The sequence below is a fragment of the Aulonocara stuartgranti genome, assembly GCF_965226115.1.
Source record: "Aulonocara stuartgranti genome assembly, chromosome: 14".
NCBI lineage: Eukaryota > Metazoa > Chordata > Actinopteri > Cichliformes > Cichlidae > Aulonocara > Aulonocara stuartgranti.
Window position 1 is genome coordinate 37051528 of NC_138950.1, and position 25910 is coordinate 37077437.

At 40.1% G+C, this 25910-nt stretch overlaps 1 protein-coding gene across 1 annotated transcript in view; it reads right to left on the reverse strand.

Annotated features, from left to right (window-relative positions):
- The window catches only part of pipox (pipecolic acid oxidase), a 32459-nt gene extending 8582 nt beyond the window's left edge, over positions 1 to 23877 (reverse strand). Inside the window, exons 1-7 of the mRNA XM_082502292.1 lie at positions 23529 to 23877; positions 20498 to 20646; positions 14587 to 14800; positions 13984 to 14166; positions 9637 to 9789; positions 4130 to 4279; positions 300 to 375 (exon numbers count right to left, since the gene is read on the reverse strand). Of these exons, the coding sequence (XP_082358418.1) occupies positions 300 to 375; positions 4130 to 4279; positions 9637 to 9789; positions 13984 to 14166; positions 14587 to 14800; positions 20498 to 20646; positions 23529 to 23639 (1036 nt within the window). The 5' untranslated portion in view covers positions 23640 to 23877. The remainder of the gene's footprint in view (positions 1 to 299; positions 376 to 4129; positions 4280 to 9636; positions 9790 to 13983; positions 14167 to 14586; positions 14801 to 20497; positions 20647 to 23528) is intronic.
- Positions 23878 to 25910: the final 2033 nt, after the last annotated feature.

The following is a 25910-nucleotide window of genomic DNA, read 5'->3' on the forward strand; positions in this document are numbered from 1 at the left end:
TATACTTTGGTTTTTTGTGTGGTTTGAATAACTGTGATGGTCTGAAGCAGCTCCTGTCTGAAATTCTCAGAGCTAGAGTACTGACAGAATTAGCTGTTGCTAGGCTACAGCTACTACTACAAGTATGCTAAATGAAAAGAAACCTCCAAATATAAACTGACATAGCTATTTCATTAAAAAAGGAATTAACAGTAGTTTTGAATGAATAGAAGTCAGCTATTTATCCTGACAAATATGGCTAGAGTTATATGTGCTACACATGTTTTCTTTCATTTTTTTGGAGCCATATTGTGCTGTACCTGAAAATCCTGCTCCAATCACGATGTTGCTGTATGCAGGGTGGTAGTCCAGCACAAAATGATGGTCAGGCGTTAGCTGCAAAAACAATAAAATATGAAGAGTTAGTAAATTTTAAAAAAACAACAACAAAAAACCCAACAAAACAAGAAAAAAAATAATCAGAAAGTGCAGGTTGTTGTTTCAAGACGGTGCAGCTGTACCACTTTAGAACTTAAATCCTCTAGGCCCCCTGCTTGCTTGGGTGGAAGAATGGTGTGCATGGTACTTCTATATAAGCCTTTATACTGCACACAGAAAATGACAACGATCAGACTCTCCTGTAAGCACTGGAACTGAACCCTAGAGTTTTCACCAAGTGTATCAAAGCAGCCCTGAATTCCTTGTGGGCAGCGGGACTCAGAGTGTTAACATACTTGGATAAATTTCTAATATGTATTTCTAACAGAGGGGATCCACTACATTTTTCTATCCTCTTCTTCCATTAACATCCAACTTATTAATGTTAATTTGTTAATTCAACATAACATCATAAGTTATGTTACAATAGGTAGGCTGCTGGGGGATTCCCATGATGCATTGAGTATTTCTTCTTCAGTCACCTTTCTCACTCACTATGTGTTAACAGACCTCTCTGCATTGAATCATACTTGTTATTAACCTCTGTCTCTCTTCCACAGCATGTCTTCTATCCTGTCTTCCTTCTCTCACCCCAACCGGTCGCAGCAGATGGCCCCGCCCCTCCCTGAGCCTGGTTCTGTCGGAGGTTTCTTCCTGTTAAAGGGGAGTTTTTCCTTCCCACTGTCGCCAAAGTGCTTGCTCATAGGGGATCATATGATTGTTGGGTTTTCTCTGATGTATTATTGTAGGGTCTACCGAACAATATAAAGCACCTTGAGGCAACCTTTATTGTGATTTGGTGCTGTATAAATAAAACTGATTTGAACACACTCAATCTTTACACATCTGCTCAGCATATCAAGTACATATGCACTCAGCACCAGCACATCCACATCTACATAATGCATCCCTATGGAACATCCTATCAAACGTTCTTTTTTTCCCCTCACCTGACTGATGTATGTACCGTAATTGTCGGGCTATAAGCCGCTACTTTTTGCACAAGCTTTGAACCCTGCGGCTTTTAGTCAGGTGCGGCTTTTCTATGGATTGTCCATGAGCGGATTTGTTTTGTTTGTTCCGCTGTTGTACGGCACTACGTTGCCTGGCGGAAGGATCGGGGTTCAAGAGTGGTATGTTGGTCACATGTCCATCCGCCAGGCAATGTAGTGCCGTACGAAGTAGCGCGAAAAACAAACTTCAAAGTAGCGCTATGCGTTCAGCTGGAGGCGTGGATGATGAGCGGCGATAAACTTGCGAAAAGCAAGTTATGCCCAACTCCACCATTGGATTCTGACAGCGTGGAAAAGTGTGAAAACATCCAGGATCACCAACGGATTTCGAAGGGCTGGACTGCTGCATGATGGAGAGGAGGACACCGCCACGGCCCTTCTGAGGGTGTTCGACTCTGACACTGACAACGAGGATTTCTTTGGTTTTGAAAGTGACAACGAAGGAAAGAAGCTGAGAGTGGATGACGAAGCCATCCTGAGCCTGTTCGTTTCCGACACTGGAGAAGAGGACTTTGGTGGTTTTAGTGCGCAGGAAGATGGTGGTGAATGACTGACTTTTCTTTTTGTTAAAGCCGTGTCACTGCACCTGAGCCTAAAAGGTAGTCTGAATCTATTTTTCTGGTGTGCTGCAGGTTATTGTTATGTACTACATTTGTTACTCATTTATGAAGCACAGTACATGTTTCGTACTTGTAATTACCGCTACTTGTACATATACCTAAAAAGTTATGCAAATATGTACCCATAACTTGTTTTTCAAAATATTAATAAAAGTGATGTCTCCAAACAGCCATCTCTTTCCTGACAATTCGCTTTGTGCATATTCTCTTACATATGATAAGTCAACATTGAAACACCTGCGGCTTTTAGTCAGGTGCGGCTAATGTATGTACAAAACAGGATTTTCCCCTGATTTTAGCTTGTGCGGCTAATATTCAGGTGCGCTCTGTAGTCCGGGAAATACGGTATTTTTTTTCCTCAATTATTTCAGCGTCACACGCAGTGTGCAACATTAGCTGCACACACACAGTTATGGGCACACTAAGGTTTGTCACATGGAAAGTGCATTGAGCAGACTCCAGAGAGAAGAGGTTAAAGATAAGATACTTAACCACCTTAAAAACACTACAGGCAGATGTTGTTTTATTATAAGAGACTGATAGACCTGCTACAGCTACAGATGAACTTAAAACACCTGAGTTTCCTGATGCGTTCTCAGCCTGCTATAACTCTAGGCAAAGGGGAGTAGCAATTTTAATACATAAAAATGTTAATTTTACAGTACTCAACACAGTTATAAAGCCATTAAATTATCTATGCTTAACAAAAAGTTATGTATTGTAAGTATATATGGCCCAAGTGTTGATGACCCCTCATTCTTCCATGCTTTTTTCACTGCACTCTTTGAACACCTAGATTGCTCACTTGGTCTTGGGGGCGATCCCAACTTTGGACTAAAGGAAGAAATGGAGCAGGAACTCCTACTCTATTGAGCCTCACTCCTGGAGCTGATTTGCTCTTCACAGTCCACCAGCTGTGGGACAGATGTGGTTGGGTATCTGTGAGCTAGCCTTTGTTCTTTTCAAAAGAAACAAGGGCACCAAAGGTGCTGTGGAAGTGACCTCACCCCTTACGTCTTAGATGTAGTGGTAGTAGGGCTTCCCATTATGAGACTCCTCACTTTGTATTCAGAGAACCCGGGTTACCCTGGTAACCAAACTTTGAGTAAATTAAATAAGTGTTATTTTCAAAAAAGCAGTAAGATTTAATGCACATTCACTCAAGAGTGCTGCAGCCTCTTCGTTCTGCTTCTTGTGGCCTTGTGAGCTGTTCCTGTCAAAGTCTTTATAAAAAATGTTTCAAAAACCTGTTTAACTCGATAGAAAAGGCCACTGTATATGCATAGTGACCTCTGACAGAAGACCAAATTTGAGCACAACAGAAGAGACTAGTTATCTTCTTAAGAATGACTTGTTAAGTGAGAGAAGAGTTGTCAGGATTTTCAGTGATATTAGACAAGGTGGCCAAAATGTTATTGTCCTATTGCTTCAGTATGTGATCATGTGTTGGTGAGCAGCTGCAAAACTGCTTTAAAAACAAAATACATAAACCCAGTTCTGCACTGCATAAGATGAACCTTAGAACAGCATTAAAACCTGACAAGAACCTAAGTACAGACAGAAACTCACACACTTCACATTTTGTATTATAAACTTCATTTATTCTGATAAATCCCCTTGATACTGGATAGAATATATAATCTATCCAGAATGCAGAATAGAATAGAATATATTATCCATTATCGAGAAAAGTCTGCATTTTTCATTTTAGCATTATAAATGATATTTTCATTGTTGGCGACAGACAGGTTACCTTCAGTTTGCTTTTTGCTTAAATACCAACAGAATTTTTTAAGTTTAAACTAGTTTTTGACAGATTACTAAAACGTTTGTGTGTTTTCTTGTTTTTATGACTGGTGGTCTAACACATTTGTTAATCCCTGTCTGTGGTGAAGTACAGCAGACAGAAGAAGACCTTTTTAAACCTTATTTTGGGACACAGCTCTGTTTACTAGATTTGACTGGTGATTCTATAAACGCAATACACAATTTACGCAGTAAATTTTCACTATCGTTTTTTTTTTCTCTGCACTTTCACAGATGAAGATGACAACAAAAAACACAATGTTAACACTGTACCGTATACAAGCAGCTCTCCACTATAGCAGGTTCAGGGATGAGGCCAGGAAAGCAGCGGGCGATGTAATGCTGGAGAATCTCAATATCAGACCTGTCTTTCTGCAAATCTCTCTGGTCTGGGTCTGTCTTGCTGCCCATATGGTAGCACACCTGTAATGACATCACTGGTATTAGTTCTATATGAAAGTACCAAAAACTCAGCACATTTTCAGTGATATGAGGAGCAGAAGGACAGCTGCAGTATTGTGAATAGAATAGCTTTGCATTCTGTTATTATGTCATAGTAACAATTTTGCATCTGAGCATTTTGTGTTATGTGACCGTGGGACTAATTGTGGCTTTGGTGTTTATATCAATTGAATGACAACAGAAACACAGCTTGAATGGCACTATGCACAAGTTCACTGCAAACCTGGTACTTTTCAAAGGTGCAGGTGCACAGGAGAAGCTCTTTGTTCACCATTTTGCAGTTTAGCAGGCTGTCTCAGATTGTTTTTGCAGCACCGATTGGGGTTATTCAGAACTCAATAAAATGCTTTATATTAAATGTAATAAGGCACGAGCATGTTCCGCTCATTTCAGTAGCTACTGTCGGTTAGGATGACTCTACAAAAACTTCCAAAGCATCTTTTTTTGTGCTGTTTTTATAAGCCAGTTTTGACACATACAGTCTTACTCGGAGACTAAAGGCAAAGTGAGAACCCTGAGGGATTAAAAGAACTGCTGCTTTGACTTTTTTCTTTAGGTTTTCTGCTTTAGAAAACTGCTTGGCAGGTCCCTGCTGTAAAAACAAACAAACTACAGATGAGAAAATGCCACCGTCTTCTGCTTCATTTTGGCATTCTTTCAAACTGTTAAATGGTCCAAGCATTGCTAGCTCTGGTGACTGTGTCTTCGAGTGAATAATGCAACGTGGCATCACCATCTGTCCTCCCGTTCTCTGCTGTGCATGTGGTCTGCTATTAGACTGTGAGCTCCTGCTGGCTTGCCATAATGCCCAAAATAGAGATGTGTCATCGGATGACATCAACTCCAGCACAAACCTTACAACTAATATGATGTCGAGGGAGAACAAATCACATTTTAAAGTCCATTTTGCCACAGCATTTCTGTTTTTAAAGAAAAGCATTAACAGTTGTGTACAACAAAACATAAAACACTTAAAGTTATCTATTAATTGCCTTAATTAAGTTCTTTAAAACAATAAAATCTAAAACCTTTTTTTCCAGCTTTGATAAATAATGGTCAAATGTTAGCAAGACTTGCTTGTGAATTTGGATATACCCTCCAAACATGCATGGATTCATAAACTTTTAAAGGAAAACAGAAAACGTCTGAAGAGCAGATAAAATGTGGAAAAAAGAAGTGAACAGTATTCGGCAACAATGTTGAAGAATGACCCATCTCCTAGAAATGTACACTTGTAACATTAATTACAGTACCAATTAATTTTGTCAGAAGGACAATTATATTATTATATGCAGTTCATATGTATTTGTTTAAAAGAGAACTCCAAAAGTCATAACCCTACAGATACAGAGTATTAGGGCCACAATACTGATCGCCTGAGGCGGGGTGGTGGTACAAAAACCACATCTGGTCAGAAGGAAAAACAACACAAACTTGGAAGAGTTGGCCAGATTTGTACAAGATGAAATGGCTGGCAATGGATAGATGCAAGGCTGGTTACAGCTTTGTGCACTAAATGCTGGATCACAAGACATGATAAGACAGTTGATCAGTTTCTTTCACTAAGATACCACACCCTTCTCCTCTGCCCAAACTACACATTATTGTGGATGTTGGGATTCTGAAACACTCCATCTACCATTTGATTCACCACCAACAGCATCTATACCCTGTGGGTCCTGTGCTTTCATTTGGAGCACTGCCTAGTTATGTTGCTTCATCAGTCTTATTGCCAAAGGGCAACAAGACCAAAGGACAATAAGCACAGATACTCTATTCCATAACGGTAGTGACCCTTGTAACTTAAATAATCGCTGCCCCATCTCAAAATTATCTTGCCTAGCAAATCTTAGAGTCCCTCTTAGTGTCAGTTTCACACATATAGTTCATTTACTCCGATCTAAATCAGTTGATGATGTTGCTGCTTTTCCCTGTGATTTGACTTTTTTTCACACAGAGTAATAACCTAAGTGAACTCCAAGCACACCGTAATGTCTCACCACAAACCACGTGACAATGTTCAGTTCAATTATTAGCAAGATGTGTCTGGGTGGCAGCAATAAAACTAAATACAGCAAGGAAGTGCTGTGTTCTGAACTACTGGAGAACATGGACAATTAGAGACGTTTGCACATCTATACTGGTGTGACAAAGTGTTTGCCCTCTTACTGAGTTACTGTTGGATCCTTGTTTACAATTAAATCAAAATTCATATCAACAAGATATTAGATATTAGACAAAGCTAACAGGTAAACACAAAACACAGTTTCTAAACCTACATAGCCCTGTGTGAAAAAGGGATTTCCCCCTAAACCTAATAACTGTTTGGGCCCTTAACAGCAACAACTGCTACTTTTGATACATTTTAGAACTCTCTTATCACACAAACTTTAAAACTTTGTTAAAACCAAATACACGATACTTACAAGGTCACCTAAAAATATCCAGCCAACAGTTCATATTCAAACATTCATAGTCATGAAATTTAAAATGTTAAACACTCAGGACTGTGAATGGATGCTAGACTCCCTTTTAAAAACCATGCGGACCACCTCTCAAGAAAAGGCTTAAAGGCTGCATATGTCAGCAAGTATACCACACTCACCCATTCACACAAGCACCGTTTTTATGCTTTGAAGTGCTTTCTAACTACCATTCACACACATTCATACTCTGATGGATGAATCGGAGAGCAACTTGGGGATATTTAGCATGCAGACAACCTTCCGGTCAGCAGATGACCTGTTCTACCTCCTGAGCTACAGCCACCCCAGTATGTGTTTCTTATCACAAAACATTTTTTGCACTTTTGTTGGACAAATAGATCTTGATCTCAATGAGACTATTTAAAGGATGCTAAAAACAATAATGATGACCCTAAATTAACTTCTTATAGCAGTTATGTTTATTATTATTTAAATAAAAAGTTATATAAAGTCCTTTCAAATAAAGGGTAACCAGTTATCCAACATGATTTCTACAATATAAAAGGATAAATCATCTGACAGAACTGAATATAATTTCAGTAATATGCCGTTTGGCATTGTTGTTCACTAGTTAGTACAGTCATCTCACAGCAGGGTGGTTTTGAGTTTGAATTCTGTATGGGGGTGCACTGAGATTCAAAGCACAGGGAACAATAGGCTGAGTGGCACACAAGAAAATGAATAACATGGAGATAAGGAAGTGAAAAAAGAGACTAGAGTTCAAATGCCCAAGAATGTAGGCATATGAGTGAATAAAGAGCTCAATGAACTTACAAATAAGATTAAATAACTGTTTGTTGGTGATTTTATTACTCATATTCTTTTTAAAATATTAGTTATTTTTACTTTATGATATTGTTCAATAGTCAAAGGAGCTTGCAAAGAAAAGCGTCTGGACTTCTTTAAGTTGCTTGAAGACATTTCACCTCTCATCCGAGAAGCTTCTTCAGTTCTAAGGTCAAATGGTGGAGAGTCCCAGATATAAACCTAGTGGGAGTTTCCCCCCACAGAGGGACAAAGGACACCCTGATGATCCTCTAATCGCCTGAGCCAAGGTGTGAAACTGGGTGTGGGTCCCAATCAGCCAGAGTTTCGGGTGTGTTCATTGTGAAACCTGGCCCCACCTTATCACCTTATCATGCGAATTCCTGAGGTCAGATGGCCCAGAATGTGAGTGGGCGTTAAGGCGTCTGGGAAGGGATCTCAAAACTGGATTATAGATGGCAGAGAGTTGGTGTCGTAAACCCCCGCCTCTGTTCAAAGATGGTCGCTCACAGTGGACATAGATGGCTTCTTTCACTCCTCTTTCAAACCATCTGTCCTCTCTGTCCAAAATGTGAACATTGGCATCAGATGGTTTGAAAGAGGAATTCGCATGATAAGGTTTCACAATGAACTCACCCGAAACTCTGGCTGATTGGGACCCACACCCAGTTTCACACCTTGGCTCAGGCGATTAGAGGATCATCAGGGGGTCCTTTTGTCCCTCTGTGGGGGGTCACTCCCACTAGGTTTATATCTGGGACTCTCCACCATTTGACCTTAGAACTGAAGAAGCTTCTCGGATGAGAGGTGAAACGTCTTCAAGTAACTTAAAGAAGTCCAGACGCTTTTCTTTGCAAGCTCCTTTGACTACGATGACCTGGATGACTGAGAACCTTCACAGAGATATTGTTCAATAAAAAGCAGAGAGGACACCAGTGAAGACGTGCAAGTAAAAGGTCAGATTTGAACTGGACCGCTGCATTTGGCCCTGTTTTTGCCTGTTCATGTCAGGGGCTGTGACCCAGCATTTTGAGTTTATTTTTGTGATTTCTTATATTATATTGAAAGGATATCAAGTTCCAGTATTATTATTAGTTGGCCTTGAGTTTTAGGTCTATTTTAGGTTCTTCTATGTCTCTTTAGTTATGAGTCCTTTCCTGTCCTCTATGTGGTCTGTCTTGTCCTCAGTGCTTTACTTTCAGTCATGCCCGTGTGCTTGTCTACCCGTGTTCTATGTTCTTATTGTCTAGCTGGTGTTGTCATGTCTACGTCTCTCTATGTTTCCTGTTTTATTTTGAAAAGCCTGGTGTTTCCATGTTTGATGTGTTTAGTTTTACTTCCCCTGTGGCCTCATTATGTTTATTCTAGTCAGCTGTTTCCCCATATGTTCCTACTTCCCCTACACACAAAGACTGTTTTCCTTCAGTCTTCGTCAGGTCGTCTGTGTTTCCTCCCACCACGTCACGTCAAGTTCCATGTACTTCATGTTTCATGTTCTTGTTCATCATAGTTTCTCGCACGTTCCTGGTCAGAATAATGTTGATAAGGTTTGTTATCACAGTTACCATAGTTCAGTCATAGTAATCATAGTTTAATTTTTCCCAGTTTAGATTTTAGTTTAGTTTTCGCCCTGCTTGCCTTTGCTTTATTTTTTTATTCATTGTTTTCCAGCCATAATAAATGGCTCACTTTTTGTTTAAATCCAGTGTTTAAACTCGTGTCCGCTCTTGGGTCCTCCTTTCCACTCCCACAGTTCAGCCACTGAACTTAAATAACACGCCTGTTATTCATATCCATAAGCTATACTCTGGTGTCGTTGCCTTCATTTGATTAAAAAAATGTATCTGGTTGAGTACACAGCACAGATTTATATACCGATATTGAAGTGCTAGAAGCATTTACTGAGACAACAAAACCAAATGAGGAACAACAAAATCACATGTTGAAATCAAATTTTGAATTGATCTTTTATAAAGTCTACTTCCTGCTCACAGTTTGTATGTTAGAGGTAGGTATGCAGTAATTTCTGTGTAAAACTTCACTTAAAGGCCCAGTTACATGACGTACCTTCATTAGCCCTGGGTACTCATTGGACGGAAGTCCGTAGATATGCACTTTGGACTCCAAGCATTCAGTTTGTACGAAGCAGGGAAAGCGCTGCTTCATGCTATAGGACCCAGGAACCTTCTCCTTCCAGTAGCACACGTTGATCTTTACTACCTGCAGTAACATAAAGTCATTAGCAACACAGTCAAGGACCTCAAGACTGACTGTATATTTATACAGCATTGACCAGCTTGACCAAAAGAATAAATAAATTAATGCAAAATGCCATGCCAGTCTTGGTACTTGTTGAATGCAGGGTTTCCCCACATATGACTGAATTGAATTTATTATAGTTTAAACATATTGTATAATGTATAGTCTAAATTTTAAATCTGAATATTACACATTTGAAACAAAATTAGCACGTTGATATCAGCTTGCAAACACCATAGTAGCTAAAACTTAAAATATACTCATGCATAACACCTCCTACTGCAACCTACTCAGATTTATTTCCTCTGAAACAAAAGTGCTATTACAAAAGTTGCTCTGCAGTGGTGAGGCGAGAATTAGGATTTAATGAAACGTACACATGCTTGTACAAATGACGTCCATCAATGGGTAGCAATAATAAGGACACATTTTTCAGGAGCTTTTAGTGTAATGAACTAATAGGCCGTACACTCATTCCCCGGGACAATAAAAATTCTGACACAAGTGCTCTGGTGAGCCAATGTGCTCAGAGCTTGTGCTTTTCCGCCAGTTCACTCAAGCATGACATTCAACACCTTTTCACCCCACCACCACCCCGCCTGAATAATGCAATTCCAATATCACCACCACTTCTCCACTCTAACAGCTGTCTGCTTGTTTTCTCATCACCTTCTCTTTTCAGGCTGTGTGGCATATTGCAAAATGGAAAAGACTGATTTGCTGAATCAGGTCTCTTGAGCTGTTTAAATGTGGAAGAGAAATTATTTTGTTTCTGTGGTATCTTCAGATGAATATAAAAGGGTAGGAAGGACAGTATCCCCGTGATAAAAGGGGTGGGGGAGCTGAACTGGATTGGATCTCATGCACTGCATGAAAAAAGTCACAAGTTAATATTCTAAATTAATAATATTAGTCATAAGGTAATACATATGGTGTGTTTGTCACAGGCATCACTAATTACATGCATCTACAGTCAGGAAATAATTTTTCCTCCCAGGATTTTAATCTTCTAGCATCTTTCATTTTGGAGAACAAACCTCTCAGTCCATCAGAACTACAGGAGCTATGGTGCTTTCTTCTCTAAAGGATGTACTTGTGGTTTAGTTCACATCATCTGTGATATGCCCACCAAGGAATTTAACCGAGTCCACAGATTTGCTGTTTATGCAAAGATTGCTCATGTAAAAAATATTATTTGCAAAATTTAATTACAATCTTTTTTGTTTTGCCCACAATAGAATTATTTCTAATAAACCTGGCCACAGCTCATCAACTGAACCACCACTGCTGCTGGTGACTCATGCCCTTATTTACATTTGGATTTAGCAGGTTTTGCAGTTCATTGCAAAACTGACTCAGCCAAGCTAAAAACGAGCACACGGAAGCAGTTAAAATGATTTGGCAAAAAACACAGCGCCTATAAAGCACCACTGAACCAAGGACACACTGAATTTTGTTAGCTAATTTTACGTTTCTGAACATCATTTTACAGCTTACATTAAATGACACGTGAACGGTTATGACTCCGTCACACTAGAGTAAAAATAGAATGGCAAGCACCTAAAGGAAGTTACCTGGTGGTTGTATTGAATTTTGTCACTTTCAATAGCCCATTGCAAATAGCTATTGCAACCAAACGTTCATTTAGAGATTGTGAGTGAAACACCCTCAGCCTCTGGCTGACCAGAGGTCGCAAAGCAATTACACATGTCACCTGGTGGGAGGCAATTTCTTTCTAAATAACTGCAGTCCGACTTGGACTGATTGCAACCACTGACAAATTGACAAATGTCTGCAAATAATTGCTGTCTAATTTGAAAAGCCAGACAAATTCTGCAACAGGGAAAATAAATCCATCCATCCATCTGTCTGTCGATAGAGCCTAATCAGAGACACCCACACTGCCCGCTTAAGCTTATCCAGCCTAATACAGAAACCTGGTTACAGCAGGATGATTATGTTAGGGGTATTTACTCATATTTAAACTGAGTCATATGAACTGTCAGAGTCCTCGAAGCACAGGCTGAGGAGTGGCACCAAACTCCAGCTTATAAATCAACCAAAGGCCTTGTCCACCCTAACTGGAAAATTTTATTTGTTGTTATCTATTATCCGCCCGGCCCTCACTCAGAACTTCTCTGACTTTTTATCTGATTTACTGCTCAACTCAGATAAAATAATTATTGTGGGCAATTTTACCAAAAACCCTGACTGATTATTTCTAATAACATTTAAATTAACAATAATGAATTTCACAGTAGTGGGCAATACATTGCATCACAGTAGATGTCTTCCTGAAAGTGCTGTAACTAAGTTTAACCTCCTCAGACCCGAACTCTTCCACGGCATGAATTTTTAGTTTCTCTTTCGTATTTGGGCATATTGGGACCCAATGAATGCACAAACAAAAAAAACAAAACAAAAAAATAAATAAATAAAAATCACAAGATTTTTTTTTTTGCCCGATTTGTGTTTCTAAGAAAAATGAGAGCCACATATGAGGCTATTCGTTTTAAATTTTCATAAAACAAAGGCAGTATAATGTCCTCATGAGTGGATATCAGGCCCTTGTAGAGCAAAATTTTGTATTTTGATCTAGACAACCCAAAATGTGATGTCCACATATGTGGACGCCAGGTCCTCGGAGGTTAAGGATATAATTCTGCCACTTATCTTCTTCAGTGCCATGTGCCAACACATGAATAGAGCAGACAGAGCAGCTATCAGAACTCTACTCCAACAGAGGTCGATTAGCTTGTTAACAGTATTACATCTTCACTGCGTACAGCTCTGAACACTGTGACTTCTCTGAAAATGAAAGCTTCAAATCAGAAGTACTTGATTCCCTGGTATAACTCAAATGTGTACCAAGGCACATCACTGATTGAAGAAAATAAGAACAATGCTAGGTTTCTCTTCAGCACTGTAGCCAGGCTGACAAAAAGTAGAGCTCTGTTGAGCCAACCATTCCCTTCACTAGAAAAGACTTCATCAGTTACTTCACAAATAAAACTGTAACCAAAAGAGAAAAACTTACTCATAACCATCTCACAAATGTAATATTATGTAGAGCTACTTTCAATACCATTTATATTTATACAGACTTTTTATCTCCAATTGATCTTAGGTAATTATAGACCAATCTCAAACCTTTCTCTTATCTCAAAAATTCTTGAAAGAGTAGTTGTAAAACCAATAGCTGATCCGATTCCTGCAGAGGAATGGTTTATTTGAAGAGTTTCAGTCAGGTTTCAGAACTTGTCACAGTATATAAACAGCAACAGTAAAGGTTACAAATAAGCGCCTTTGACAGTGGACTCCTCTCTTTGCTTGTCCTGTACATCTTAGTGCAGGGTTTGATACCATTGACCATATTTTATTAAAGCAATTAGAGAATGCTGTGGTATTGCGCTGCGGTGGTGTGAATCATATTTCTCTAATAGACTCCATTCATGTAAATGGAGAGTCCTCTTTACACACTAAGGTTAATTATGGAGTTCCACAGGGTTTCTTGGTAGGGCCAATTCTGTTTATATTATAGATGCTTCCCCAAGACAATATCATTAGAAGGCATGGCATACATTTTCAATTTTAATGGAGATCACACCCATCTTCATGTGTGTCATCTGCAGTCCAACGACATAACTCCTGGTTTCACTGGGACCACAAACCCCTCCTCCACAGTAAAGTGGTGAGTCACAGAAGGGATCTGGTTGTATTCTGGTTATAGTCCAATAGAAAATCAAGGGTGCCAATGTCATTTTTCAGTTATTAAATTGCCATCCCACAGCAACTACATTATTTCTAAAAGAACTATGAATTTCTGTTTCAAGTCTGTAACATGAAACAGAAATCTATGTCATAGAATTTCTATTTACATTAAGAGTCCAAAATTTCTATTTATTGTGACTTAAATTAATTAAAAATCACAGTTAATTGCCATTTAATGGGGTCAAGTTGTCAAAATTCCATCTTATTGCTTTTTGATGCACCAAAGTTGCACCAAAGACAGCAGCTCACTTGGCCCCATTCTTTGAAATAACAGTTTCAAAAGCAACAAGGACACTAATAACTTTCTTATATTCATCCTGAAAATACTGTAACGCGTGTACAGCCATATAAACATTGCACATTGTATACTGAACATTTTAATACCTCTAGTGGCAACTGTAAACCAGTGTTGGCCAGCAGTTTATTAGCCCAGGGTCCAGCGGTGATCACCAAACTCTTAGCATGATAAACACCCACAGAGGTTGACACTCTTACAACAGGGCCAGGCTTGATGTCCGTTACCTTCTCGTTGTCTCTTATAACTCCACCTAATTTCTGAAATTGCCCCTGTAAAAGAAGAGAGCAGCAAAACATTTGAAATTCCTGTTATAGCTGTTAAATGGTACAGTAATAGCTACTGGAACGAATGCAAGAAATGTATATGGAACTTTGTAAAGTGGATGATGATTAATGGACAGTGGGTTCAAGTACATTTAATTTATTATAAAAAGACAAAACAAAAACAGATTCCTCATACTGACTGTCTTTGAGCATGCATTTAAAAATACAAAGTCCTAAAATATTTTGGAATGCCTGGACTTGTTTTTAGTAATGATGATATCATTTTTACTTTTTTATTTAAAATATTTCATTTGTTAAACTGGAATTTTTAGACTTGATTCTGTCAAATTTCAGAACAAACCAAAACATCCACATTCACACACTCAAGACACGGCACAAGTCCGTATCATGTTATCAGTGGTATACCTGTACGGTTTTGAGTGTGCGGTCAGCAAATAGAACTCCAGCAGTTGTATCCACCAGTGCTCCGTCTCCCTTAGCCAAGTTGACATTGGGAATGTGCTGACTAAAGATGTCATGGGTCAGGACAACCATGGGAACCTTGTTTGTTTGAAGGGTGTCCTTAATATTTTGGTAATTTTCACTCTTCTCTGGCCCCATAACCAGGAGCCCTGTTTGTCTGAAAGTGGAGATTAGGGGAAATTTAAGGCGGCATCTTGAAAATAAATCTTCAAAAAAAGAAATTAATAAACTAGTAATTGACTTTAATAGAGTGCAATGTTAACTTTGGCATTAAAAAAAAGAAAAGAAACGAAAGTATCATAAAGAGCTAGCTACAAACTGCACTGCTAAAAAAAATGATAAAAAAAACCCCACTTTAAGTATAGCATCAAGTCAATTAAACTTCTGGGATATTGATCTGGTCAGTTAAATAACAGACAGGATTGTTAATCGGTTTCAGCTGCTTTGGCACACTAGAGGAGTTTTGGAGGTGGACAACTGACATTTTTTCTTCCTCATCTTTTCTGACCTTTTTTTTTTTCACTAATTTTGAATTTGGCTAGGATCAGTGTCGTAACTGGCAACATAAAGTGAAACCTGGACCCGGCATGTAGTTAGTGAAGGATATCTTGACTAGGCCCTAGAAGGTGCTTCACCCATCAGTAGGTCTGGTGTCTGCTCCTTTATGCAAGGAGGAATGGGATGAGCGATGGCAGAGTCCTACAAAATGACCTTCAACAAACCAGTAATGTGAATATTCTGAGGGTTATGAGAGCTCTACGTCCTTGAATGGGCCCTGTGTTCACTGCCTGCCACTGTGGAGCTCAATTGGCATTTTCCTTAAATTAAAAAACCCAAGTACTCATATTCCACCCTTCATACAGCTCTAGGTTACTTGCCAAGTGGTGAGGACCCTTTATGGTCACACAGTGACTTTGAAGTGGTGGGGGTCAGACACGGGTGGAGCCACACAGGTATATCACCTTCCTAAAAGCATAGAGAGAGGCTGAAACCACATTTCTAGTTAAGGAAAAAATTCAACCATCCCCGCCTCCCTCAATTATGATAACTATCTCACAATAGAGAGCAGATATTGCTGCATTGCAACAGCGCTGAGGTGTTCTCTCCCCTGATCGTTCACACCACTTTCTTAGAGATACATTTTGAAACGTCCCTAGTTGTGACAGTGCATGCACAGCCTTATTGGTTACCTGAGCATAAAAGACAAATTGTTCATACAGAATTTGGCTGAAAATGGAAGTAATAGAAGAGTCACTACAGTGCGTAGTGTAGCTCCATAGTTCTTGTGTTGTAGAAAGATGGTTCTATATGTTTCTGTGTCAACTACTGCAAGGTGAACAAGGTATCACGCCTTCGATGCTTGTTTCCTGCGGGGGAACACGGTGGGTCTGTGTGCCGCGCTGGAATGGTAGCGCTGTGCAGGGCGGCTGCTGTGCTCGCTTCGTATTACTCCTCACCCCCCCACCCAATCCTGTGGCTTGTTATGTCTTTCACAAAGTTGTGCTGTGGACATTTATGTGCTTTTTGTGCAGAGGAGTTTTTTTGTTTCCTGTTCTCATGCTGTCCTGCCATGGAAGCACAGCACGAGTAGAGGTCTCTTTTTTTCCTCTTGTACTTTCCCATTGTAGTGTATATTTCAGTGTTTTTCTGTAATGCTACCGATCTCCGACTTGTATCCCCATGTAATGTCTGTGTTGTGTGTGTAATGACGGAGGGGGGGTACCATTTCACTCGAGGGCAACCTGCATGTGGCGAATAAAGCTTTGATTGATTGATTGATTGATTGTATCACGGTTCACTTCCGTTCAGCTTGTTTGCAGCCCCCGCCACTTTTCAGTGCCTCATGGACCGGGTGCTGCATCCACACACTGCATATGCTGCCATCTACGTCATCATCCACAGCAACACCACAGCGGAGCATGTGCAGCAGGTGGATGCCACCCTGGAGTCCCTGTGGCGGGCGGAGCTCACGGTCAACCTGAAGATGTGTGCGGTTGGATGGAGGGAAGTACAGTAGCTGGGCTACCACTTGGGAGGTGGGCAGGTGTGTCCACAGGTGGAAAAAACAGCAGCCATCGCATCTATGGCTCCACTGCAGGGGAGGGGTGGTACAGGGCAGTACAGCTGTATCGCATCCAGTATTCACACTCTGGAAAGTTGCTCTGCAGTGTCAACGGTGTGAAGACAAAACTCAATATTCAGTTTATATAAATACAAGAACGAAAAGTGTTACATGCCGTGACTACGGTTACAAAGATACTGCACAGTTTAACGAGAGATGGACTCAGCCAGTAAACTCAAGTTCACTAAAAATCGAAACGTTAAGGACCTTACCCGCAGAATATTAAGTTATCATATACCATCAGTTCTTTGATGCATTAATTACAGATGGTGAACAAAACTATGAAACCAAGTAATAAATGGACCCATTAATATCACCTGTGACATCATAGTGGCTGGACATCATTACTAGTGGTAATACCCCAGCTCCAGTGTGTTAAGTTATTGAGTCCTATAGTGAGAGGGTCTGATTCAGAGATCTGTCTGAGAGATAACTGACCCACCCGCGCCAGCACTGCTTTCACAAAGCCATTCCGAAATCTGTCAGCAGCCATAAGTCACTTGCAACCACAGCTTAGCCATTCATCACACAATTTAATGTGTGTGGTTGTGTGCTTGCAAATGTGTGACAGAGAAAGCAAAAAAAATCATGTAGACTCATAAATGTGATACGTCATTTGACCTGACCTGACATAACAGGTGACGCATGGTACAGCTTCAGCTGATGGATGTGCTAACACACTGTCATATACATGACAGGGAAAGGAAGATAGTCCAGAGGGTAGATTTTAGCTTAGCTCTTGCTCTTTTTTAATGGCTTATATTCTAGAAGCAGCTGCTCAAACCAGCCTGGCTTGAACATTTCTCATTGTGATGCAGTCATTTTTTTTAACAGCTCAAGGGCACAGGTGGCCTTTACTTGCAGACCCATCAGTCATAAGCTGTAGACCAGGGAATTCGCAGTATTTCTAAGGAACATAATGTGAGTGTGTTCTAGTACAACAAACTATTATTTTGAGACACAAATAATGAAACAATGTGCTATCAAAATTACTGGTAATGAGACAAAATGGGACAGTTTAAAGGAATATGATCAGGGTGGAGTGCCCACTCCGGGTCGGGGATGAGTTCCTGCCCCAAGTGGAGGAGTTCAAGTATCTCGGGGTCTTGTTCGCGAGTGATGGGAGAAGGGTGCCGGAGATCGACAGACGGATTGGGGCTGCAGCTGCAGTAATGTGGACGCTGCACCGGTCCGTCGTGGTGAAGAGGGATCTGAGTGTAAAAGCGAAGCTCTCAATTTACCGGTCGATCTACGCCCCTACCCTCACCTATGGCCACGAGCTGTGGGTAGTAGGGCTGGGCCATATTATACCGTTCACGGTAATACCGGTAGAATGTTAGGCAACGATAGGAAAATGAAATATCGCGATAGAATGGGAGTAAAATGCGCATGCGCAGTGCCTTTGTTTTCATACGCACATGGCCGATTGTTGAGGAACCAGAATTGGTTTGTAAAATGGTGCAACTTCCGTGATGTGGAACTGGTTTGGTGTTTGTCTGTCAGATACACAACAAAGCACATTTTTTTGCAGAACATGCAAGCGGCCGTTGTTATTGTCGTATTTGTCGGACTAAGATGCTCTTAAAGCTGGGAGTAATCTGGGTCCTAAACTCCGAATATTTGACTTCAGGTCAAACAACACTGCAGCATCACTGAGAGTTGAAAACTGTCTAAATTCTTTCATCTTTAATAAAACGATCAGCATTGCTGCTTTACCAGGTGTAACTATGAAGTTTAACTTCCAGGCATCCATGAAAATAAAAGTTATTACATTTAACGGAGTTAGAAGTTAGCAGGAAGCTAGCGGAAGTTAGCTCGCTAGTTTTGCTAGTTACCTAAGCATGATATAGCATGTTATGACTGAGAGATTTCTGAAAAAATTCAAACGTACAGCTCTGCTATCACTTCCAACATAAATGAAGACAGGAAACTAAACAGCAGTGACGTTTGTAGGGTTACTGAAGTTGGGCTAGCTGGTATATTATGATGTGCTACGTGATCGCTAGCGACACAGCTATGTTAGCATAACATAAACAGTGAAGCTGGAGGACGAACACTAACACTTTTCCACTTATAAAAGTTAACGTGAAGGTTCTTCATGGTTAGAGACAAATGCAATCGCATGGCAGGATGCTGTAAACGGACCAAACTTCAGTCAGGAGAACAACTGAGATAATCCATCCACAATACGAGGTCAGTCATTAATATACATGGGAATAGAGCAGCTGCCAGAGAATTCAACATTAATGAATCAATGGTACAGAAGTGGAGGAAGCAAGAAGAATGAGTTTAATAAAGTTTGATTTATCTGACTGCTTTGTTTCGCTTAATGTGCCTTATAATCCCGTGCACCTTATGGTCCGAAAAATACGTACTGCACACTGCAGTTTAATGTTGCAAAGCACCTCTTTTTAACTTCAGTGGATATTATACATGGTTATGCTCAGGATATGTCAGCCCATTTCTACTGGAAATGCCTTTTGGTTAAACTTTCAGCAAGGAATTTGCATTTGCACTGTTACATTTTTATAAAGCTTTAATGTACATAAAAACCAGCTTCTTGTTTAAGTGAAAATAAATGGAAGGTTGTCTTTTTGCGCTAGTAATGTTGTGGAGTTGTATTTTGTCTCGCATCAATTATATCGTCAGTTATATCGTTATCGCAAATTTTCAAATATATATCGTGATAAATATTTTTGGCCATATCGCCCTGCTCTAGTGGGTAGTGACCGAAAGAACGAGATCGCGGATACAAGCGGCAGAAATGAGCTTCCTCCGAAGGGTGGCTGGCCCCTCCCTTAGAGATAGGGTGAGAAGTTCGGCCATCCGGGAGGGGCTCAGAGTAGAGCAGCTGCTGCTCCACATCGAAAGGAGCCAGCTGAGGTGGTTCGGGCATCTGACAAGGATGCCCCCTGGGCGCCTCCTGGGTGAGGTGTTCCAGGCATGTCCCACCGGGAGGAGGCCCCGGGGCAGACCCAGGACACGCTGGAGAGATTATATCTCTCGGCTGGCCTGGGAACGCCTTGGTATTCCCCCGGATAAGCTGGAGGAGGTGGCTGGGGAGAGGGAGGTCTGGGCCTCTTTGCTTAGGCTGCTGCCCCCGCGACCCGGCCCCGGACAAAGCGGATGAAAATGGATGGATGGATGGAAAGTGAAAGTGCTGATGGGGGTTACACACAGATTTATGCCACTGTCTCTGTGAATGAAATGAGGTTCCGAAAGTTTAAAAAGAAAAGAAAAAAAAAAGAAAAAAGAAAAAGACAAAAAGGCACCGTTCCACATGTAACCAGGTGCTAAGAAACTGCTTACAACTCAGTATTGCACCTTAATAGCCGTTCTTTTCCCCATTCCCGTCCATTAACCATAGAGCACACCTTCTCTCTGTGCATTAAAACTCGCGCTTCTGTCTGGTTTGCTGTATGGTTTACGCCACTTGATTTACGGCAACTTTGTCGCTCTGTGACTTTCAAAATAAAAGCATCCACTCCAACAATATAATAGTCACTCATAACTTTACAAACTACTTTACAAAATATTAATGAGGTTATTTACACCACATTCAAAAGCATAGGAGCTGTCAACGGCCAATTCAGTGATGCTGGAGGTAATGAGAAAGTCATGCATTAATAGCTCCTGTAGATTGAGTTGTTGCTCTTGTGCGTACATAACACCTTGAACGTAACAAATCTCCTTGTTCTGGGTTTTCTCTCTGTTCTTCTGCTGACTCCTTACCTGTACAATTTCACTCCTGCCTCCCTCTCCAGCTGAGCCCACAGTTCATAGCACTCCTCCATCATGTGGGTGTAGAAGTTCTGCTCGTAGGCCTTGCGGATGATGCGGGTCTGGCCATGGGAACTCCCTCGGCTGTGGGGCAGTACAAACTGGAAAATATAAGCATGAAAACAACTGGTTAAATTACTTCTGCATTGAAGTAAGAAAATGCTCAAAAGTACATAAAACTGCAGTCTCGGCTGCAGGCCGCAAATATCATTATGACTCATTTACTGTACATTTTTGTATAAACTAAAGACAACAAGACCAGCTGAGGAAAACCAGACCCAGTCAAAAAGTATATAGAAGGGGAAGTCTGAATACCTTTGAAATTAACCCTTAGCTGTCTTCAGTTCTTTGTTACATTGTACTGTTTGAGTGTGTTCCTCACGTGTTACCTGTTTAGGACTACTTTTGACTACATCTGGACTTGCTGCCTTATGTAACTAAAGCCTATTTTTTCATTTATTGAAATCTGTCTTGAAGTCTGCATTTTGGGTCCAAATTCTCCACAATCATCACAGAATGACACAACCGGTAACATGGACACAGTCAATGGTGAGGGACTGACAGCGACGCACTCCAGACAACGAATCCCTACATTATGGGACTCACTTGGCTATTGGAGGACTTCAAAGATACTGATCCCTCCCTGCCCAATCCTCTGGTGATAAGAGTGGCCGGTCTCTGCTTCACACCAGCCTCTCTACTCTCCACTCACTCTCTAGCCTCTTCAACTGTCTATTCTCCTCCACCACTGCCACCTGTATCCCAATCCAGGGGAAAATGGTCTCTGCCTAGGCCGCCTTAACAACGCCAGACTACTCGATTGGGGTTTGTCAGAGGCACTTGCTGCTTCAGCACTCCAGTCCTCCTTTTCCTGGAGAAAGCACAGATCCCACTGCTGCTCCTCACCCGGGGCAGCACCGCCTAAAACCCACCTCTGTAAAGCCAGGACACTTTACTTTTTTAATTCATTGAGGAAAACAGGCACAACCCTAGGTTTCTTTTGAGAATTCGAGCCAGGCTGACAAAGAGTCAAAGCTCTGTTGAACCAAATATTTCTTTAACTGTCCCACAGATGTATCAATAAGTACGCCAGCTCTAATAACTGCTGATATTAGATAGGTCTCTACTATCAATCTTTCTAAGTTAACTTCAATAATTTCTTCCTCTAAACCATCAATGTGCCTTTTAGACCCCATTACTGCCAAGACTGCCCAAAGTCCACCATGAATTAATTCTTCAAGTTTAAAGAGGATGATCTGTCTTTATTGACAGGCTTCGTACCACAGGCTTTTAAGGCAGTGGCAAATAAACCATTATTCATAAAGCCATTGTTTGATCCTTAGCTTATTACAGGCTAATTTCTAACCTTCCCTTTACCTCAAAAACAGTTTACTGATCATTTGTAAAGTAATGTTTTTTTAAGAGTTTCAATCAAGATTCAGAAAAAAACAGCACTAGTGAAAGTTATGAATGATATTTTTTTGTGGACAGTGGACTCATCTCTGTGCTTGTCCTGCTAGACCTTAATGCATTATTCAGTACCACTGACCACAATATTTCACTGCAGATATGACACTGCTGTGAAATAGGAACTTCGCTGCAGAGGTTTTGTGCGGAGTCTTCCTCGTACACAAAAGTAGCCACAAAGTTCCAAAGAGTTATGTGGTAGGAAAAAGTACATTTTACACATACTTCCTTTAGGCAATATTATTACAAAACACTGCATAAATTTTAATTGACATCATTGCTATAAAAAAATTCTCTTTTTTTTTCCTTGGGACCAGAAAGAGAGAGCACATTTCTCCCATATTAACTTCTACTCATTGCCTCCCTGTTCAATTCAGAACTGAATTTAAAATCCTTCTTCTTACATACAGACTCTTAAACAATCAGACCGCGTCATATTTTAATGACCTTATAGTAACTTTTTATCCCAACAGAGCACTTTGCTCTCAGACTGCAGGCTTACTGGTGATTCCAAGAGTTTTCAAAAGTAGAATGGGAGGCAGAGTCGTCAGTTTTAAGGCCTGTCTACTCAGTTCAATTCAATTTGATAAAATATTATTTATGTAGTCAAATCACAACAATTTTTGCCTAAGGCACGTTTCCTCTACTGTGGAATTTATAGAAGTAATAACCAGCAGCTTGATAAAAATGATAAAGTCAGAGTTAAAATACAATACAGTTTGCATGATTAACTCCTTCAACACAACCAGTGTGTCAGCTTCTAAATGGCTCCCCTCCTCAGGGTTTGGGAGCTTCTTTTTTTTCTTTAAATTGGCTAAACCCTCCAGGTGAGCTTCCTCCTTTAAGACGTCTGGAAACGACTCCGAAAAGGGAAAAAAAATGAATCAGGAATGAAGAATAACGTTTTCAAACTATGAAATGCATAATGTTCACCCAACCTGAGAAACTCTGATACCGTCACTACATCAGAGTTCAAACGTCTAGGCTAGGAAGACCAGGACCACCACCACCTCAGGGACTGTGGTAATGTTCTGTAATAACATTACTTTTAATACTTGTTTTTCTTTACTCATGTATTTATATTTAATTTCCATACCCCTCTTGGCTCTACCTTCTAATAATACTAATATGAGACTTAAGTAGATGCACAGACACAAATATTTCATTTCAAATACAAGGACTCTACTTGTTTTGCTCGCCTTTGTCTGTGCTGTATGTGACTTATCTGCTTATTGTTTCACGTATCTGTATATTGTTTTGTTTAAGGAAAATAAAAAGTACACTAAACTTCACTGCCTATCATACTCGTGAATTAAGTAGTTTTACTTTTGATGGTATTTTCCTAACTACTCTTTCATACTTTCTTCTTTCGTGACATTTTCTATGCATTCTATGAACTTGTAGTCAATTATAAGTAAACTGTAATGGAGTACTGTTACAGTGGAACGTAGAGAAACCTGATTAAAATGCAATGGCTCAAGTTAGACTCTTGACTCAAAATCGTTTCATGACGCACCTGCTCCAACAGCAGAGTCTTCTTGTTCTTTTTTGCCAGCTGATAGGCCGTAAAGGAGCCCTGGACGCCTGCCCCGATCACTATGCAATCAAAATCTCCGCTGGTCGACATGTTTAACTCACACACAGAGCTCACAGATCGAGGTCACGCGTTTTTAAAAGTGCTCCACAGATCCGCCTACTAACGCCAGGGGAAGGACGAACAAAAGCCTCCAGGAACTTTGCCCTGAGTGTTGGCGGTCAGGAGCCTGGATTTCCGCCACGCCGAGCAGGAACCGAACGCTTATGCTGGACCGAGCTGAACTCTTCGCGGTTATGATCAGAAGTGCGTTGTGTTGTTGTCTGGATCTACGTCAGGTCCGTTTGACAATAAGGCACACCGCATAGCAGGAGTGCCTGAAAATCTTCTGTAGGGAAAATATTGCCACCATATGTAATGACAAGGAGCCAACTCTGCAGCTCAGCTGTAAATGTTCAAACTTCTTTTGGGCTGTATTTGGTGCCTCGTTTTCTGCTCATAAATCAGACGGACTACTAAGAATATATGATTTAGCCAAGGCCACTGGGAGCAAAATATAGAATTAATGGTGAAATATATTTCGTTTAATTTGTATTCTGGGACAAAAATTTCAGGAACAAAAACACACACACACAAAACCAAAATATTAAATAAATAATAACTGTATGTAATAGTAGTAGTAGTAGTAATAATATTAATAATAATAATAATAATACCTATTTGAACGAATACTTTTGTTCTAATAATCATTTATAGGAATAAAAGAAGTGTAAAGACAAAAAATACTGCAGGAAAAAAAATGTGAAAATAACAACATATTTAATATTTTATTCCTTTATTTGTTTTACTATTTTATAGTGCAGAACAAAACTGAAGACAGTCTTTCAATTATCTAAATAAACAAACAGAAACAAAAAACTGAAAACATTTTCAAATATTTCAGAAGAAGCAGCTTTAATAATTCATCCACACTTCAATTGTCTGTCACAGAAAACCTAATGATGAACTAATTTTACAACAGAACTTAGGCAGAATTCACATTTAGTAAAAAAAGTGTCTTCTAAATGGTGCAAGTAAACACTTCTCTGAAATATTAGTTAACATATTGTGGGCAGGCCTGGTCTGGGACTAAAATCATGGGTCATCTGTGGCAGGGTCCTTCCAGTTTTATCTTTCCTTTTTCCAGCACAGCTAATGCAACACTCAGCAGATCAAAGTGCACCTGTATCAGTTATATAACCACAGAAAGCCTACTCAGGCCACAGGTCACTTCTCTGCAACCCTGGAACAGACAGGTAGAAATGTCATAATTTCATTGTGTAATATTGTGGCACAGTAAAAAACAACAAATGACGTAAACTTTGTAAAGTTTTACAAAAAATAAATTTTTGAAGTTGAGGTCATACCACACAACATATTAGACCATGTCAAAAACCTGGACCAAAATAGAGAAGCAGTGTGGGAATAACTTCACACAATGATTCATCTTTAGCAGCCATAAGTTTAAGTAATTATGATGTAATGAGAGACCTTGTCTGTTTCTCTCTTGTGGATGAACTCTTTTTTTTATCACAGGCCATTTGTTTATGTACAGCTCTCTTAATGCCTTGGCAGAGCAACAAGCCTCGACTTTGACTTTTTTTTTTCTTTTTCAGGTATTGGGTTATATTTGCTGGTGTGCTCAGGATCACTGACATGTTCCATGACGTAGTTTTGGCAAAAATCCAGCTGCCAGACAAGCTTGGATCACACAGAGGAGTTCATGATCAGCTCATTTTTTTCTGACTGCAATGTCCCAGGGTGTCGAGTGACTGCAAAACAAACTGAACAAATCAGTCTTGTCTTCCATCACGTGTTTAGCGGCAGGGTAGAGGTTACACACAATGGTGATGTTTGGTGTTGTCTGTCCAAAAGACATTGTTCCAAAATTCTTATGCTAAGCTAAGTTCTTCCACCTTTTAGAGAAAAAAATGGCTGCTCCTTGGTAACTCTTCCAACGAACGGATGGATGGTTGGAGAGGTTGGAACAACAATCAACAAGTCTGCAGTTAGCTCTTGAAGAAAAAAATCAATTTTGCCTCTGAACATCATCAAAGTGGATTTTAAACCAAAGCAAAGATGCGACTGAAGTCCCCCAAAATTTAAGAACTAAAAAATCTAAGATAAATTTAAATCTAAGGATTTAAAAAAAATACTTGATAAGATCCTTTGCAGTCGAAACTGACAGTCTGAAGTCTAGAGCGCATGGACGTGGTCAGATGCTGTTTATACAACCTTGCTATGCTTTGCCAGGCTTTAGCTGCAGCTCAGTTTAGTTGCTGCCTGTTTGTTTGTCCCTCTGCCTTCAGTTTTGTCTTCAGTAAC